At 40.9% G+C, this 18070-nt stretch overlaps 1 protein-coding gene across 13 annotated transcripts in view; it reads left to right on the top strand.

Moving 5' to 3' along the window:
• LOC140697485 (uncharacterized) overlaps positions 1-18070 on the top strand; it is a 59608-nt gene that overhangs the window by 36569 nt on the left and 4969 nt on the right. For 11 of the 13 annotated variants that reach the window (XM_072965324.1, XM_072965325.1, XM_072965334.1 and 8 more), the window contains 10 exons: positions 2812-2865; positions 2983-3018; positions 6651-6714; positions 8484-8546; positions 9048-9139; positions 9522-9584; positions 10119-10181; positions 12300-12350; positions 14195-14257; positions 15567-15629. In XM_072965324.1, the coding sequence (XP_072821425.1) occupies positions 2812-2865; positions 2983-3018; positions 6651-6714; positions 8484-8546; positions 9048-9139; positions 9522-9584; positions 10119-10181; positions 12300-12350; positions 14195-14257; positions 15567-15629 (612 nt within the window). The remainder of the gene's footprint in view (positions 1-2811; positions 2866-2982; positions 3019-6650; positions 6715-8483; positions 8547-9047; positions 9140-9521; positions 9585-10118; positions 10182-12299; positions 12351-14194; positions 14258-15566; positions 15630-18070) is intronic. The other 2 variants (XM_072965326.1, XM_072965327.1) reach the window with 2 other exon arrangements.

Below are 18070 nucleotides of genomic sequence, written 5' to 3'. Positions count from 1 at the left end.
TGACCCAGTCTTCCCAGCTCTAAAAATTTATCCAGAAACATATCATGGATCAAACAAGGTTTTAACTCCAAAGATGGTCAAGGTGATGATTTTTAATCACTGCAAAGCCTACGTGTTCAATGAAAAGGGATTGTTCGTATAAATGATGGTGTACCAACACGATAAAATATTATTAAGCCATGAAAAATAATTTAGAAGACTATTTCTAACAAGGAAAACATTCATGGTATGATATTAAGTGAAAAAAACCAGATTACAAAACTCTGTACTCCACAAGGGGTCCAAATGGGTAGAAGATACCCGTATCTATTTTTCCTAGAAGGATAAACAGCCAGAAGTGCATTTATTTTCTTTAACCTTGTTCTCTGAATTGTTGAAATAGTATGTGATGAACCTGTTCTACATTTTACCTCAACTTTTTATTTTGAAAAATTTGAAACCTGCAAAAAAATTTGTAGTTTCAAGACAAGTGTAATGGACACCAATTGTTACCACTGACCCCGCTTTTCGTCTCTCTGTACAAATACATGGGTAATATATGTACATATCTTGCTGAGTCATTTGAGGACTAATTGGAACAAAGGCATTCTCCTATACAAGCAAAATACAGTCATCACATTTGAAAAATTTTTGTATCAATGCAAAATGTTTTTCTAATATACAGCCCACATTCAGATTTCCACACTTGCCTCAATAATGCCCTTTACAACTATTTTTATTGTTGTCCCGGGACCCAGTCAAGGATTATGTGGTGCATTTCATTGTCTTGGTCACAACCATTGCCCAGTTATTTGTTTGTTCACATGACATTGATGATCTAGACCAGTACACCAGCATCCCTCAATTAGAATTTACCTGATTGTTTCCTCATGGCTAGATTCAGGTTAGCATTTGTGAAAGGAGATTAATCAATGCTGGACCGTTCTCAGTCACCAGGTGGGACACTGCCAGTCTCCCTCATTATTGGTGCATTAATTTTGTCATCTGATTAAGATGGTGTCCACCAGATTCATCCACTGTGAACATACTTTTCCCTCTGTCCAGTGATTAATTTGGAAGATGACACCCTGAGACTGCATAGTTCTTATTTACCAACCATCTTTTACCCAATGATTCTAGCATCTGCCCAAATAATTTCTTTACTATGTTGGCTGCAAATAAATTACTTACTGTTGAAATGAGAAAATGATAACCATTTTAAGAAAGAATCTTTATTACATCTGGACAAATTGTGAGTGTTTTACCTAAAGCCTTCTCCCTCATAAAATCTACTTCACTGTAAAAATTCTGATTATAAAAGTAACACCACAGATATTTGAGAGTACAGAAATGTAAAATGTAGAGAAAAAAATTCAGGAGTTCCAGTGACTAAGAAAACCATCAGCTTACTAGACCTTCCTAACTTGTTGATGGCAAAGTTACTCTCCCTGAGACATTCAGATGAGGATCCCATGAGCTTATTAAGAAATGTTCTACAACAATATAAAAAATGAGGAATCACCATTTTGTCTTTCTCCTTATCTGGATAAATTATTTACTTACAAAATTTAGCATACTTGGAAAGAACAACATGATAGCACAATTTTTTTCTACTTTATAAACTTCTGATAAATATAGTTTTTGATTGTTTTTATGTGATTACAAAAGCATTTCTACCATAATGTAATTAACACATCTCTCACTTCATGGAATATTTAGATTGTATCAGAATTTGATCTGTTGTAAATAACAGAAGAATAGCTTTGCACAAATTGTTTTTGTTTCTGTATTAAAATTTTTTTTTTAATTGAAGTACAGTCAGTTACAATGTATTGATTTCTGGTGTACATCATCATGTCCCAGTCATGTATATATATACACATATATTCATTTTCATATGTCTTTCATTAAAGGTTATTACAAGGTATTGAATACAGTTCCCTGTGCTGTACAGCAGAAACTTGTTTTTTACTCTATTTTCATATATGGTGGTTAACCTTTGCAAATCTCAAACTCCCAAATTTATCCCTTCCCACCCTCTTTCCCCCATTAATCATAAAATTGTTTACTATGTCTGTGAATCTGTTTCTGTTTTGTATGTTTCTGTATTTCATATTCTTTGCCAATTTATGGATTCTTACTGAGTTAGCATGCAACTTCACTGAGTAATTATCTAAAATATCCCTATTTGGGACCCAAGATGTTTTTTTCCATTCTCCTGAAATGTGGACTCAGTTTGGTTTTCTCTGGACACCACTTATTTTCCCACTTCAGACCTTAAATAGGTGAGAGCTCTAGGAAGGGTCCCCATCATGACTGAATAGCCTCCCCTTGCACCGTCTGGTCTACCCATCACTCCACATGTGCAGAGACCAGTCTTCTGTTTCCTTTTGCACATTTTTCAAGTATTAAACCTGGCTTCTTGGCAAGTACATATGACTACTGTCCCAGCATGGTGAACCCTTGCTGGATATTGTTCAGCAAACAAACAATCTGGGGAGAAAATGCCCACAATGTGGATATTTCAGAACACCAAATTAAATCCACTTGCTTCTAGAGGAATGCTGACCAACAAAATTTTCTAGATCACAGAACTGTTCTGTATCTGTACTGTCCAATATGGTAGCCACCAGCCACCTGTGGTTATTGAACACTTGAAATGTACCTACTATAACTAAGGAACTAAATTTTATATTTAACTTACTTTAGGTTAATTTAAATTTAAGAGCCACAGGCTAGTTAGTGGTTTCTGTGTGGGACAGCCCATATCTAGAGGGTAAACTCGGAAATGTGTGGCTATCTAAACCAATCACTTTACCTCTTTCTTGTCAGGGAAGTTCTAATATTGATGGACCTCACGGGGGAACAGGAAGTGTTGGCCCTCAGGTAGGTATAGCCACTTGTTGGATGTATTTTATCTGCTTTTGTGGGAGAGAGAGAGAGGCTGGGGTGAAAACTGGCTTGTTTCCTTCTCTAAGGTCTCCACTTTCCTTCTATCCTTAGGGTCCAAGAGGAAGACAAGGTCTGCCAGGATTGAAGGTCAGTGTTTTCTGGAAAGAGTTACTTCTTATTCCACACATATGGCTTCTGTAAATAGTTCTGTCTGGGGTCAAGGCAGGTGTTGGTTGGGCTGATGGAGGCTGCGTGATCCCTGAGAGGTTTCCATGGAGAAGGGAAAGTTTATATGGTTCCTCTCTGCTCCCTCCCCAACCTGCTGTAACAGTTCACCTAGATTGAAAATAAGCTAACATCTTAAAGAATTGCTTTTACCTCTGAAATAGTGACTTTTTCATTTAAAGAAGTGGGACTTACTACAGGTGCATAAGGGGGTCTCATAGTCACTAAATAAAGAGAAAAGACCAAGCGGTTACAATTTCCGAAGAAGGGTTGGTGGGTGTTATCTGAGGGTGGGGTGGGGCATCTCTGTAGGGGAATCATATTTTACAAAGCATTTGTCTAGCACTTTATTTATATGACCTCATGTAACCTTTCTACAACCCCAGGAGTTATGAGCATCATTGGTTACTTTTTATGGATAAGAGAGGAAATAAAGGTTTAGCAAAGTGAAGTTAGTTGTCAGAGACCACATAGCTAATAAGTAAGTGGTGGAGACAGGATTCAAATCCAAAGATCAAGATGCTCTTGGAAATTTTTGTTCAAAACGAGAGTTACGTGGACTCCTCTCTAATGTGGTTTGGTCCTGCTCTGCTGGTATTTTTTTCCCCCTAGCATTCTCAGGATTTAGGGGTGGAGGAGAGGTCAGAGACTGACTTATGTCATTTCTGAGCCTGGGAATGGCTGAGTGTATGTGTGTGTGTGTGTGTGATGGGTGGGCAGTGACCTCCTCAGAACAAAAGAAGGTGAGACTCCTGTGTCTTCAAACTAAACATGTTGGAAAAGCATGGCTACTGAGAAATTTCAAGTCTCAAAAATGCAAACAATCTTTGTTGACACTAAGTAAAATATGACTTCTCATAAAATGTTGAGGCTTGAAATAGATTCTTATGCTTTTAATTCAGTTTGAACATTTGTGAAATAATGTCTTGAACTATCATTGTAGCCTATTGTTTTTAGCCCCCAAAAGGCAGAAAGAAATAGACTACAACTTGACTAGGCTAAGTTCTGGAGAAATTAAATGGCTCAGTGGAAAGAATTTCTTACTCTTGAATTATTTAATATTTTTGCAATCCTGTGTGTGGTTTATCTAACTAGCCATCGGCAGTGGGTCCTCTGCCCAGTTGGGTCTTGGTTATTTTTGGTTTGTTAAACTGAACTCCGTCTCCTATGTCTTTCCTTTTTATTTAATTTGAACCAGAGCTCAGCCTGTGCATAAATTTAAAGTCAGATTGCTTACTTTGCTATTTCTTTGTTTTCCATTTTGAATGTTTTTCTATTGAATTCTTCTGATGGAGAACAAAGATTTTTCTTAACCTGTCCATCTCTTCCATACACTTCCCCTCAACTCATCCTTATAATACACTTATTTTCTCTACTTTTGGTCAAATCAATTCATCATTCAGATGATGACTGATAAACATCACAAATGGCTGTAAGTGATATTTATCCGTCACTTTTGTATTCCTTGAGTCACCCTCTCTCCCCAGGTGCCTATTACTAGTTAATCATAAAGGTTTTCCACAAAACTGCTAACCTCCCAATATATTCTAACATGTGAGGTTTATTTTTCTTAGTTTCCTCCTTCCTGAGCCCTCTGTCCTCCTGCTCTAATCCGGGCTGATTGCTCTCTGGGCCTCTGCACTGTTGTCTTCTGGGGACAGACTTTGAACAACAATCTTTCATTTTGGGAGCTGGGGAAAATGTGTGACCATGGCCATCTTTAATAGAAAACCTCTCCCTTTAATGCATCATAATCTTGATGAATCCCTGTACTTTTTGCTCTTTTCAAGAATCACTGTAGTTGTTTGTTGTTGTTTCTATTCAAGTTTGAGTTTTTAATAAGAGGAAAATTTATAATTACTTGCAGGTTCTAGAGTGAACTAGGTTTATCCAACAAGTCAGTGGTTTGCTAGTTAACCCAGTGTTGGAGCCGTGGTCATAGGACTCATTTAAGTTTTGAGGCTGTAACTTGCTAAAGATCAGTCAGTATTATTGGGAAAATGTGGCTTAAAGAGGTGCTGAACTCCAGATTACAGTATCCCTTGACCTTGGGAAGTTATTGGGTATAAATTAGATGTGCTGGTTTTTGCAAGGTGCATAATAAAATGAAATTTTAAATAAGATCTTATTTATGGAAAAGATTGTACTATGGCAAACAAATCAATGCACAGATTATTTGGCAATAAGGGAAAACTTTTTGTTACTTAAGATAAAATTAAGAATATCATTAATTTTTTAAATGTGCACAAACCCACCGCCCTCCTGCAATTATTTTCCTGTTTGTATGTTTCCTTTATTTGCATACATAATAAAGAGCTGTTTTTAATGTATATACTAGTTTATATTCTGCTTTTCTATGTTTCCAAATCTTACTAGTATCACTTTAATGCATTATATTCTACTCTGTTGAAGAACAGTGATTTACTAAACCATTCTAATATTGAACATTTAGATAATTTCTATTTGTTTAAATATGACAGTGATGAAAAGAAAAAGCTGTATTACAGGGCTTTTGTTCTGTTCTTGCTTTTCTTTGCTGTAATGATTTCCCTAGTATAAATGTGAAAGAGTCTGAACTTTGCTGTACAGAGCCGCATCATTTTCCAATCTGTTGTACTACAAATGTCACTAATGTGATGAGCAAATTGGCCCACATCTTCCAAACGATTTCAAAATGTCTAGCTACATGCCTTTTAAAATGTGACTCACACTTACGAATCTAGAAATCAACTCTTGAAGAATAGAACAATTTAACAGGAATGATTAGTAGGAGAGCTTCCCATTTATCTGAATGGTTTAAAAAACTTAAGAAGCACAAGTCTTTGATCCACGTATTGCTTTGTTCTGAGCTTAGGGTTTCTTGTCTTTGCAAATCTACAACTAATCAGTAGCCTGGTCAACAGTGAGCAGTGTGAAAAAGAAGGCAGCACTGGTCACAAAACAGGTATTGTCCTCAATCTTGGAATATGTATCTTCTCTGTAGAAATGGAAATATTAATTTGAGGGAGGAATTAAATCAGTTACCAGATGAATTATTTTAATAGCTCACCCTGTGCCTAGAGAGCTAGCTCAGTGCTGTAGGGATCTGTAGGATTTTAAAGCCAGTTTTCTGCTATTTCTTTGTGTGCTGTGTGTGCCTTTGTCCCCAAATGCCACACTTGCTGCTGTGCTTGACATTCTGAGTTTCCTCACAGGGGATAAAGGTCCTTAACACCAGGGACCATCTAGCCCTTAAAAGGGATGGATGGGCTTTTAGGAACTGTTATTGTGTAAATTGGGGGTTTGGGTTATTTAAACAAAGTGCTTTTATATTTAAACAACTAGCTGTTTGGAAGGAGACTGGAAAAGACAATAAGAATGTCCTAAGCAAATAAGTGGGACCCCCCTCACACACCTCCTCCCTGATTCTGTGTCCTAAGAGGACTGAGCGCAGACCTTCAGATTATTTTGCCTTTCTCTTGTGGCTTTCAAGTGACCTCTTGCAGGGAAGGCTGCCTTCAACAGGAACACTGAAGATGCCTGGAGAACTCACTGAGTTTTCTTCCTTTCGACAGGGTATGGGGTGGAGAATCCAGCGAACAAGGTTACCCAGGAGAGCTTGGCCATCCAGGCTCACAGGTTGTATCAGTGAACTTGCTTTTAGTGCTCAGCAATATTCGTTTGAAATTTTACCTTCTCTGATAGGAATTTAACATGTATTGGAATGTTCTACGATGCTCCCTGCCAGGGCCTCCCTAAGCAAAATATGTAGCGTCTTTTCTGGGGAGGTTAAATGCCGATGGCTAATATTTATTGAGCTTTTGTTGTGTCCTAGATACGGCCCTAGACACTTATCTTAACTCATTTAAGCCTTCAGTGGGGAGGTTTTATCTTCCTCGTTTTAGAGGGGAGAAATGGCGGGGGAGGGGGGCGGGCTGGAAAAGTGAGGTAAACTGGCCAAGCTCGCACAGCTAGGAAGTGATGGAGGCCAGGTTCAGGCGCAGGCAGTCTAGTTATGAAGCCTGTGCTCTGAATTACTGCCTCTGAAGCTGTGAGTGCAAATTACTCAAATAGGATTTAATTCTTTAAAATTGGAATCAATTTGGCAGGAAAAATCAGCAGAGTGTTTACTGAGTAGCCAGTATACACAGGGCACTTTGCAAACAGGCTGGGTCGTTTAGACCATGAAGGCCAGGGTCTCACCCTGAAGGATTCAGTCCGGTGGGGCCTTGTAAACTATGGAGTGATAACCAGTTCCTTTGAAATCTCCTAAGCATAACCCAAATCTGTCATTCTGTAAACCATTCTGGGACACTTTCTACATTTTTTTTTAAACCACATTATTTCCAAGTACCCTTAAAAGGAAAAACTTTGTAACAACAAATTTTACTAATGCATTGAATCGTTCTCCGTAACGTTAAAAATCCTATGAGTGTCAGATGGTCATTTAAGAAAGTTTCTGCTGTTTTGGCACTTGACAAAGGTACTGAAGAAAGAGCTGGATCAAATCAGAGTGTAATTAGAGATGCGATTGTATTTATTTTATGGTAGAAAATAGTGTCCACAACCTAGGGGGAAAGAGCTGAGAGATACTTACGGCTTTCCTCTTGAACACTGGCTCAATTCAAATTCAACTGTGGACCCCCCCACCACTGTTGTGTCCTGGGTTTCTCCTTTGGGTTCACTTTATTGTATGGCTGAACACAGGAGAGCAAGTCATGTCGTGAACCATGAGGGAGATAATCGGTAAAAGCTCCCCTGGATTCTCACCTTCCCACTACGGATGGTATGGGATGGTGATTAAAAAACCTCACCCAGGGATGGAGAAGCCCGGTCAGTCCTTCACAGAGGAAAGCATCTCTCAGAAAAGTGGGAGAAAATCTAAAGTGGCAGAAAAAGTCAGTAAAGTAAGTACAGTAAAATAGATCGGGGAGAAAATGAACACCCCCTAGCAAGGTGCACAGTGAGATTAGCCCACTTTTCCATGTGTTTGGACTCTTGATAACATCAGAATGTGAACGCTTGTCCTTAGCCTTTATGTGGAGAAAGAAAAGGTTGATTTCTCAAAGGAGATCAATTTCCTGACAGCTTTTCTCATTCCCCTTTTAGGATTTAAAATTAGTTGGGTGAATTAAAACACGGAAGCAATTGTTAGTGTTTGTCAGATTCAGCTGGAGAGGAGGTTAAAAATATAGATACTGAGGACTCGTGTCCTGATGGAGGGAGTTTGGAGGGAGTGGGTGCTTCAGGGTGATGAGGCTGCTTGATTCAAGTGTGATGAATGAGATCATGGTGGGTCAGAGCACCTTCATTTGTGCCTCCATCAGCATCCAAGATGGTCTTGTGGTACATGGAAAAGAAATAGCTCAATAAAAATTGGTTGAATTTAAATTTCATCTGTGGACCAGGGACCAAGAGGAAGGCAAGGACCGCCAGGAACTTTGGGAGAAAAAGGCTCACTGGGTGCTCAGGTAGGTTTGAGACACTGACAGCTACAACATAGCTGCTCATTACCAAGGGCCAGTTCATGCACCTGCATGTTCCTGGGCAAACAACATAAGGCTACCCCATTTGTTCTGGGATCTGTGGGCATCAGGAATTTCTAAAAAGAGCTGTTTCAAGGAAGTAGCCCTTGATCACCAGCTCCGTCCCCCTTCTACTCTAGGTGTTTGGGGGATATACTGACTAATGAGATTGGGCTTGAGGCTCAAAGGTGTGTGACACAGGCTTATCCTTATGTAGAGTTCAAGAGAAAAACAGTAGTGTAAAGGGGTGTAAATGACTAACGTCTTCCTCAAAATCATATAAGGAAGCATTACTTAAAATCACCCTACTTTTATAGAGATGAGGAAACTGAGGCTCAAAGAGATGAAATGACTCTTCATCTGGATCGTTTAAGTGGCTGAACTTGGCCTCCAATTCGGGTCTTTCTTTCTGGAGCCTGATGAGAGCCTCGCCCACTCTGTTTCCAGGGGCTCGTGGAAGGGTCAGATCAGATGGAGGCAGGCAATCAGGCGCGGCAAAGGAGTATTTGAGAGAGCTTGAAACACCTGAGCAGCATGATGTAAGTCAGGGGTTAGAGTACCTGGAGACTCAAACAGCAGCTCCAAGAAGGCCTGAGCCACCTCTCTCTTGTTCGGGAAATGTCTAGCCTCATAACCGATGGTATTGTTTTCATTCTCATTTGATCGTATTTTTAATTCAGAGTGACTAAAAGTCCAGGCATTTGTCTTCCTAATCTCTTAGCCAGATGGTGTTCTTCCCCTCTGGTAGCCAGATCCTCCCTCCCATTCTTGATATGTGGGGGAGGTGACTTCTTGCTCAGAACACTGCTCCTCCGCCCCAAGCCCCCAGCTCAGAGGCTACATGTGTATATGTTGCACTTTGGAAGATGAAATTAATTGTCTAAAACATTACGGATAATTTGGGTTGTGGTGTCATTACAGGGGAATGCTGGGCTTCCAGGGCCAAATGGTTCCAAAGGAAAAGACGGACCAAGAGGAATGAAGGTAAGTGTCACAAAACACACCTTTCCTTGACTGCAGCTTGGGGTCTCTTCTATGAATTATGAGATCATTTCTGGCTTGAGTGTCTGATGTCATTGGTAACGATACTGACTGTCCATTACCTCACAGCTGGATAGGTGGATATAGACAAGGGAAGATGTATAGACAAGACATACAGAAAGATGGACAGATAGAGGGTTACATAGATTAGTAGACAAGGACACATCAATAGATAGATAAACATAAGGACTCAAATATAGAGTCATACACGCACCCCTAGAGAAAGCCAGGGTAATGTGAAATTTTGTAACTGGCACTGCGTACCTGAGCTTGCTAATTTTCAGCACCAAAATCTTTCCTAGATTTGCTAGTTAACCTGTATTTAACAAAGTCTAGAGGAAGATACTGACCTTAGACTGTAGGATGATGCCAATAGGACTTCAAAAGAGTGACTGCAACATATCTGAGGAAAATGACATATCATTGCATGAACTCACAGCAGAAAATTAATTTTGTGTTTACTTTTCATCATACAAGGAAGAACGTGGTATTCCAGGAGAAAGAGGACCACTGGGTCAACAAGGACCAAGAGGGCAACCTGTAAGCCTTCAGTCTTTGTTTTGGATTCCTGATCGAATTTTTTGTTGTTTGTTCTTGCTTCACACAAAATTCTAATATTCTTGATGAATATTTGGGGTTACAAATATGTGACCATCACTAGAGCTGTTGTGAATCCACTCAGTCCAGAGACTCCCAAACTCCTCAGATTAATAAAGAATCCAAAGATGCTTTGGAATTTATCCTGCCTTCTCGCATGTTGTCGAAGAGGGAAGTTCCAAGGACCCTCTTCTCTTTGGAAGACCAAGATGTCTTAGGAGCATTTGAGCCTTTAGGAATACGGAAATGTTCAAGGAAACAATATTTTTCCCCCAGAGAAATAAATAAGACAGCCAATCAGAGTTGCAGACTTAAATTTTAAGAGTCTTTGGAGACCAAGGATGGTCTGCAGGCTATGCATTTTTACCTCAGTCATCTCTCCAAACACGAGAGTAAGTTAGTTATTTCATGACTCTTTCCAATTTGCTGCCTCACGGGAATTAGCTTTATGATAGGGCATAATGTTGTCTTTCCTGCAGCTCACATTTCTGAGATTTCTTTCATTAGGGAGGACCTGCTGTTGTTCTGCACTCAGCACTGAAATTGCATCTGTTGTTAGCAACGAGAGGAAACAAAAAACAGGCCTAAGAAACTTAAACTTTAATGCAGAAAGGGAAAGAAAAGAATGAAAGAATGGGATTACTATCAAGTGTGGCAAATAACGTTTAGCATCTATACTCAACTCAGATGATGACCTTAATACTGTTAAACTTTATAAAGAATCCTGATTTAAAACAATGCAAACTTCTGTGTCCTGACCTCTCCCTGGGCCAGACAAACTGAGCAGCAATGCCTTTCTTGAAGGTGTCACATCAGAGGGGACATCTCCAAAATGCTCGGTTTGGGCACCTGGGGCTGCCAGTGCTGGGGACACGGCATGTGAGAGAGAAGCTGGAATAACAGCAACTGAATATCATTTGCATCCTTTCCCCCCTGCAGATAATTTATTTTGGGCCATTTTCTTTATCTTGTTTTCTTTCTTTTCTAATAGTTCACATTTTCCTCCTTTAGTTATAGCACTGATTTTTATGGCTTAAAATTTTAAAATCTTTCTTCTCAGTTGACCTACTTGATGTAGGTGCCATCTTTGTCCATTTGGCAAAAAATATCTCAAAGGTTTCTGAATTCACCCTTTATTATGAAATGCTCACTGTCTGTATGTTCGGATGCTAAGGATCCCAGCAGTATGATCAACGTTTTCATAATTATGAACATCACCACATTGACTTCCCTCCCCACTGCCTCCACTGTCAACAACACCATCATCACCATCACCACTACCACCGTGAACCATCTGCACCTCCACCACCACCATCACCACCACCATTAACCCCCCACCAGCATCACTGTTACTACGGCCACTGTGAGCAGCAGAATCAGGGCCACTTAACAAGTACTGTCTGTGTGCCTGGCATCATGCTTTCCATGCACAATCTCACTTAATCTTTCCCCAAACCCTGATACTTAGATGATATTATTATCCCCAATTAACAGATGAGGACACTGAAACTTACAGTGGTTGAGTAACTTGCCCAAGGTCACTTCTGTAATCAGTGTTGGAAGTGGAATAAAAATTCAGGTCTGTCTGGGTTTATATCATAAGCACTTATTCACTAAATGACATTACCTCTATCCTTTCCCCTCCAAATTTGTCTTCATACCTAGAGATCTATCAGCTTGCGAGCTTCTTCCTTTGTTACTTTATCCTACAAAGAAAGCAGGTTTAGCTCGAGGGGAACTTTTGTGCAATGATTTGGCTTCCTGCAACCTAGGTAGCCTCTTGCTGAGGTCAGAATCTTGCTGAAGATGGGGTTAAAAATTAAAGCACACACCCACACAAGCTTACTTATCTCATGGTCTTTCAAAGTTTTAAACCCTTATCACCTCCTAACCCTAGGAAGGCAGTCTAAAGTTTATCCTACAAAGGTGGGATAAACCTCCGCCAAGCCCATTCTGCCTCCCCTGCCTCTTTGTGCTGCTGATTTATCTGTGTTCAGATGATTTTATTGACCAATTATTGATCTGGATGACTCTACGATTCATTGTGTATTATTTTCTTAGGGTCTTTCTGGCCCAGATGGATATGGACGTCCAGGAAGAAAAGGAACAAAGGTGAGGGTTACCTTTCAGAGAATTCTCAACCAAGGACCAGAGTTTTTATTTTATTTTACTAGAATAAGGGTTATTACCCAAGCATATGCCGGAAATCATTTCTATAGGTTGTTTATGACATTTCATAGCTGCCATAGTTCCCTCCTTAAAAAATAAAAGCTGATTTTATTTCTCCCTTATTTAAAAGCCAAACTCCTTACCTCATCTTCCATCTGTGCCGGATGGTCCCACCCCAGCTCCGGGTGTGCCAGACCTTTTGTCCGTGTCTTACCTTTGCAAATACTCTTGCTTCTCTTTGAGATGTCCCTCCCCATTTCCCTCTTCTGGACAATTTGGACTCCTTTTCTGAGACCACCGTCTTCTCCATGTGGATGCCCCACTGAGTTTCCCCAGACAGAATGCATGGTGCTCCTAAATGCACAATGCAGTGTTCCTAAATAAAGCACCTCGCTCCTTCATCTCAGGGAGTGGAGACTCCATCCTGCCAGTTACTCAAGACAGATGCTTCTGTCGTCTTAAATAAGTCTCTTTCTCTTACCCGCTGCACTTAATCCATCAACAAATGGTGAGTCTGTCTTCACAGTCTGTCCACCATTGCACCACATCTCACCACCGCCATTGCCACCCTCTGAGTCAAGCCAATGTGATTTTCCACCTGGATTAAGGCAACAGCCACCGACCTTTTCCCCCTGCTTCTGCCCCCACCTCCTATGGTGAGCTCTCCTTGCAGGAACCAGAGCCATCCTTTAAACATGTCAGATCCTGTCTCTCTTTTACTCGAAGCCTGGCTGTGGCTTCTGATGTCACTCAGAGTTGCCCCACTGTTAGATGGCCTACAAGACTCCACGTCAGCTGGCCCCTCCGTGAGCTCTCTGACTTCGTTGCCTCCTGCCCCTCCCCTGCCCCTCATTCTGCTTCACTGCTCCTCCAGCACAGCACACACTCACACCCTTGTTCACAGTCTTCACATCCTCTCTCCTCCCCCGGGATGCTCTTCTTCCCAGATATCTGCTTGGCTTGCTTCTTCAGTTCATGCTGGTCTTTACCCAAATGCCACCTTTACAAAAAGCTTTTACCTGACCTCCTTATATAAAATAGTTACCCCCCTTGCCCCTACCCGTGTCATTCTTTATTCCTTAGTCCTTTTTCTTGAATAGCATTGAGCTCCCCCTGACAGACTGTGCATTTCTTCCTCACTAGCAGGTCGGTTCCCTGATAGCAGGGTCTTTGGTCTGTTCACCACTGACTTCCTAGTGCCGAGAGGAGTGTCTGGCACAGAGTAGGTGCTAAGTGAATATTTGTTGAGTGAATACTTGCTTTGTAGTCCGTCTTTGGTCTGACAGTGAGCACCTGCCTCCCAGCAATCGGTGTGGTGGCCCTTCCCTTCCCTTTGGTTTCCATTGGATCATCCATCTGGTTATTTAAACCTGTAGATTAAAAAATGCTTAAGAGGAAAGTTTCATTATCAAGGAGGGAGGAAGAATTTGTAAAACTCAATTACATTGGATAATTGAAATACAATATGTCCATTTGGGAGTAACTCAAGAAAACATTTGCGTGATAATTTTTTTTTTTTCTGGTGCCTATTTTGAGTCTATTTCCAATGATAGCTTCTTCTCCCTCCCCCCCACCAAGGAATGTCAAAGAAAGATCTTAATCACATGACACTAAATAAGACCTTATCTCATTTCTGACACTAGGGTGAACCTGGGTTTCCTGGCTACCCTGGTGCACAAGTAAGAAGATATCTTTAAGTACCTGGCACTCCAGTATGCAGAATGTGTCATTTGTTTGCACTTGTTATTTTTCTTTACACTCAAGGTCCTACTTTTGATTCTTTTAAGGGAGAAGATGGTGATCCAGGCCCCCAAGGAGAAAAGGGGGCAAAAGGAATCAGAGGGAAGAAGGTAAGAACCAAGGGAATGTCCCCAAATCCACAGAAGGTCACATCATGACACTTTCCTCACAGGAATGTACTTCCACTGGGTTAATGGACTTCTTAGCAGGAAGCCTGTGTCCTCCTCAGGATATCCTGCACCTTCCTTGGTCACTCCCTACTTAGTCCTGCTGTCCTTCATCTTCTGAATGCAAATGCAGCTCACCAAACCATAACGACAGGAAATTGAAGTTGGAGGTTCAGTTATGCAATATCAACCTTAAAAAACCAAAGTTGGGGGCACCGCTGTCTTTGGTAAATCTGAACATCATTTGGAAGGGTATTGCTTTAACAGCAAGGCAAGCATTACCATTTCTGTAAGATTCGTCCAAGGATTAGACTCTTCCAGGTTAGACTGTCAAGAATGTGGCTGCCATCTTGGTGGACTCTGAGTCATGTTTTCACTGTGCTTTTTAGAGAATCTACCAGGAAAAGCCCATTCTGTTAGGTTCAGAAGAGTCAGTCTTAAAGAGCCGCAATCATTAGCAGCCCTTTTTGGGAAGGGTAACCCTGTGGATATCTAGAACTTTGGTTGTTTAGCTGATAAACATTAGAGAGGAAGGCCTTCTGGGAAAAGGCCATGGACTAGTGTTCAGGGCAGAAAAGGGGAATGGAAAGAGGATGTGTACCCTCTGGGCACTCAGTAATTGATGTTTTTATACCCTGGCAAGGACATAAAGAAAAATCTGATCTATGCCTAACTTGGCTTGCTGCTGGCTAGGATTAGCCTGCTCCCTGCTCAGAAGGACTTCTCTCTCTTGTTTAAAATTAAAAAAAAGATAAAGCACCAATTACATGCAAATCACACTGTATCCATTCAAATACCTGTAAGACGGGCAGTGAGTCGGTGGTTAGCATATACTTTTTCTTAGACACTGAAGACCTGAAGGCAATTGGGGAGTTTCTTTTCTCCTGATGCCTGGCCCTCAATACACATTTCCTGCATTCTTTTAATTACATGACCTGGAGCCTCAGCGGAGGATTGAGAAGTGATTTAAAACTGTTCGGATGTGTGTGCGTGCGTGCGTGTGTGTACACCTGTTGCCAGGGGTCAGGTATGTAGGGGGATTGAGAAGGTTCCCTCAAAGAGACCCCCTTCTCTTTCTAGCCTCTGAGTCTCACTCTACTGATCATGGTTCATAAATTGGCTGGTCCATAGCAGCCTCGCTGGACCTTAGATATATGACACCTTGGAATCCCAGAGCGGGTCTGTTGGTTTTAATCACGTTGTGTTCACGGTGGGGGCAGCGGCTTATTCCTCTGGTTTTGCTCCTTTTTAGGGGAATGCTGGACTTCCTGGGTTTGTTGGACCTCCAGGAGACCCAGGCCCTCCAGGACCAGTGGTAACGTGGACTTCTCCTTTCATTTATTTTCAACCTTTCTGTAAAAACAAATAAGGATTTGACAAGAGGCATCTCTAAGAAGAAATGAACATTTCAAATGCACAGTTGGAGCAACATAGGGGGTGGGTCAGATTTGCTTTAGAGGACATTAGCCTCAAGTCCTTACACAGTATGGTACTTATTAAGTATAGATATTTTGACTTAATGTGGGGAAGATTTTAGAGTGGCTGGAGATTTATTTATTTTTAAATTTATTGAATTACAGTTGATTTACACTGTTGGGTGGAGATTTATGAATCTGTCTAAATACACAAAAAACAATTTGTAAAACTCACCGGAGAGTGAGTTTATCCATGTAATCCAGATGCATAACAATAATTATGCAAAAAACAGAAAGAACTCCTAACAAAATCTGACATTTATATAATCTTACCTGAACAGATGATGTTGCAAGCCCACAGAGCTTTCTAAAATTCCCTGGAAGGTACTTGGTCTGAAAGGAAAGTCTCAAGGCTGTTGTTGTTTCACCCCATATCTCGTCCTAAGAGGCTAGGCCATCGTTCGTGGAGGATGGGATGGTGAGGCAGCCGGGGGCTGGACCAGGTGATTTCACTGCAGTTTGGGGTTTACCGGAGGGGTGCAGCTGAAATCAAAAGTAGAATAAAAACATCTTAAAAGCAGAAGGACCACTCATACCCATTTCACAGATGAGGAAACAAAAGCTGAGAAGATTTTAATGAGTGGCTGGAAGTCACAGATGTCTACCTTGCAGAGTCCAAATAAGAACAAAGATCTTAAGACTCCCAGAGTGGCTGGGGTCAGGCGGCTCTGTTCTGAAGGCTCGTGCGACACTAGGGAGTAGATAGAGTGGTGGGGGGTGGCCGGAGGAGAAAGGATGGGAGGAATGGGGTCTACCTGAGAGCTGCCTATAAATGGTCCTGGGGTCTTGAATGGTCCCTTCCTGAATTTGTCCCAGACTGTGACTTGGTCTCTAAATGAATGATCTTCTAGGAGTCTTTATGTACCATCTCCCTGGGCATCCTGCACTCCAGGGTTTGGGACTCATCCCCTACACACTCTGACTCCTTCCTTCAGGAGTCAGACAGAACTCCAGGCCCACAAGTGATGCAGAAGGTGTTCTGTGTAACACGGTGAACCTTCTCAAACTCTCTTGCCAACTTTTTTTTTTAACACCTTTATTGTGGTATGGTTCCTGTACAGCAAACTGCACACATTTCAGATGTACAGTTTGATGAATTTTGGTAGATGTATACACCCAAGAAAACACAACCACAATCAAGGTAGCTAACATTTCCATCACTTTCCAAGAGGTGCAATTTTTGAATTCCCAATTTGTCTCTTCCCACCCTCTTTACCTGCTGGTAACCATAAGTTTGTTTTCTATGTCCATAAATCTGTTCTTGTTTTGTAGATAAGTTCATTTGTGTCTTTTAGATTCCACATACTAGCTTTATGACATGGCATTTTTCTTTTTCTTTCTGGCTTACTTTACTTGGTATGATGATCTCCAGGTCCATCCATGTTGCTACAAATGGCATTATTTTATTCTTTTTTATGGCTGAGTAGTATTTCATTGTATACCACATACCACAGCTTCTTTATCCAGTCATCTGTCGATGGACATTTGGGTTGTTTCCATGTCTTGGGTATTGTAAATAGTGCTGCTATGAACATTGGGGTGCAGGTGTCTTTTTGAGAGTTATATTTTTCTCCAGATATGTACCCAGGAGTGGGACTGCTGGATCATATGGTAGGTCTATTTTTAGTTTTTTAAGAAATCTCCATACTGTTTTCCATAGTGGCTGCAATAGTTTACATTCCCACCAACAGTGTAGGAGGGTTCCTTTTTCTCCACAGCCTCTCCAGTATTTATCATTTGTAGACTTCTTAATGATGGCCATTCTGACAGGTGTGAGGTGACACCTCATTGTAGTTTTGATTTACGTTTCTCTAACAATTAGTGATGTTGAGCATCTTTTCATGTGCTTGTTGACCATCTGGATGTTTTCTTTGGAGAGATGTCTATTTAGGTCTTCTGCCCATTTTTGGATTGGGTTGCTTGTTTCTTTGATATTAAGGTGTATGAGCTGTTTGTGTATTTTGGAAATTAGTCCCTTGTCGGTCACATCATTTGCAAATATTCTCTCCCATTCTGTAGGTTGTCGTTTAGTTTTGTTGATGGGCTCCTTAGCTGTGCAAAAGCTTTTAAATTTAATTGGATCCCATCTTCACCATAATGTATTGGAATGCCAGAATCTTGCATTTTGAACCCATTTCTGTTCCTTCCACGGCATCAAGGGCCCCCAAGGTTTGGCAGATATGACGGTATGTGAAGATTTTAATTCTAGACTTGATTATTTTCAGAACACAGAGTTTTCCACTTTCACAAAATGGAACTCTGTAAAGGTTCCTTAGTTTCT

Source organism: Vicugna pacos, chromosome 7 (assembly GCF_048564905.1).
Source record: "Vicugna pacos chromosome 7, VicPac4, whole genome shotgun sequence".
NCBI classification, from domain to species: Eukaryota; Metazoa; Chordata; class Mammalia; order Artiodactyla; family Camelidae; genus Vicugna; species Vicugna pacos.
This window is presented reverse-complemented; position numbering and strand designations above follow the sequence as displayed.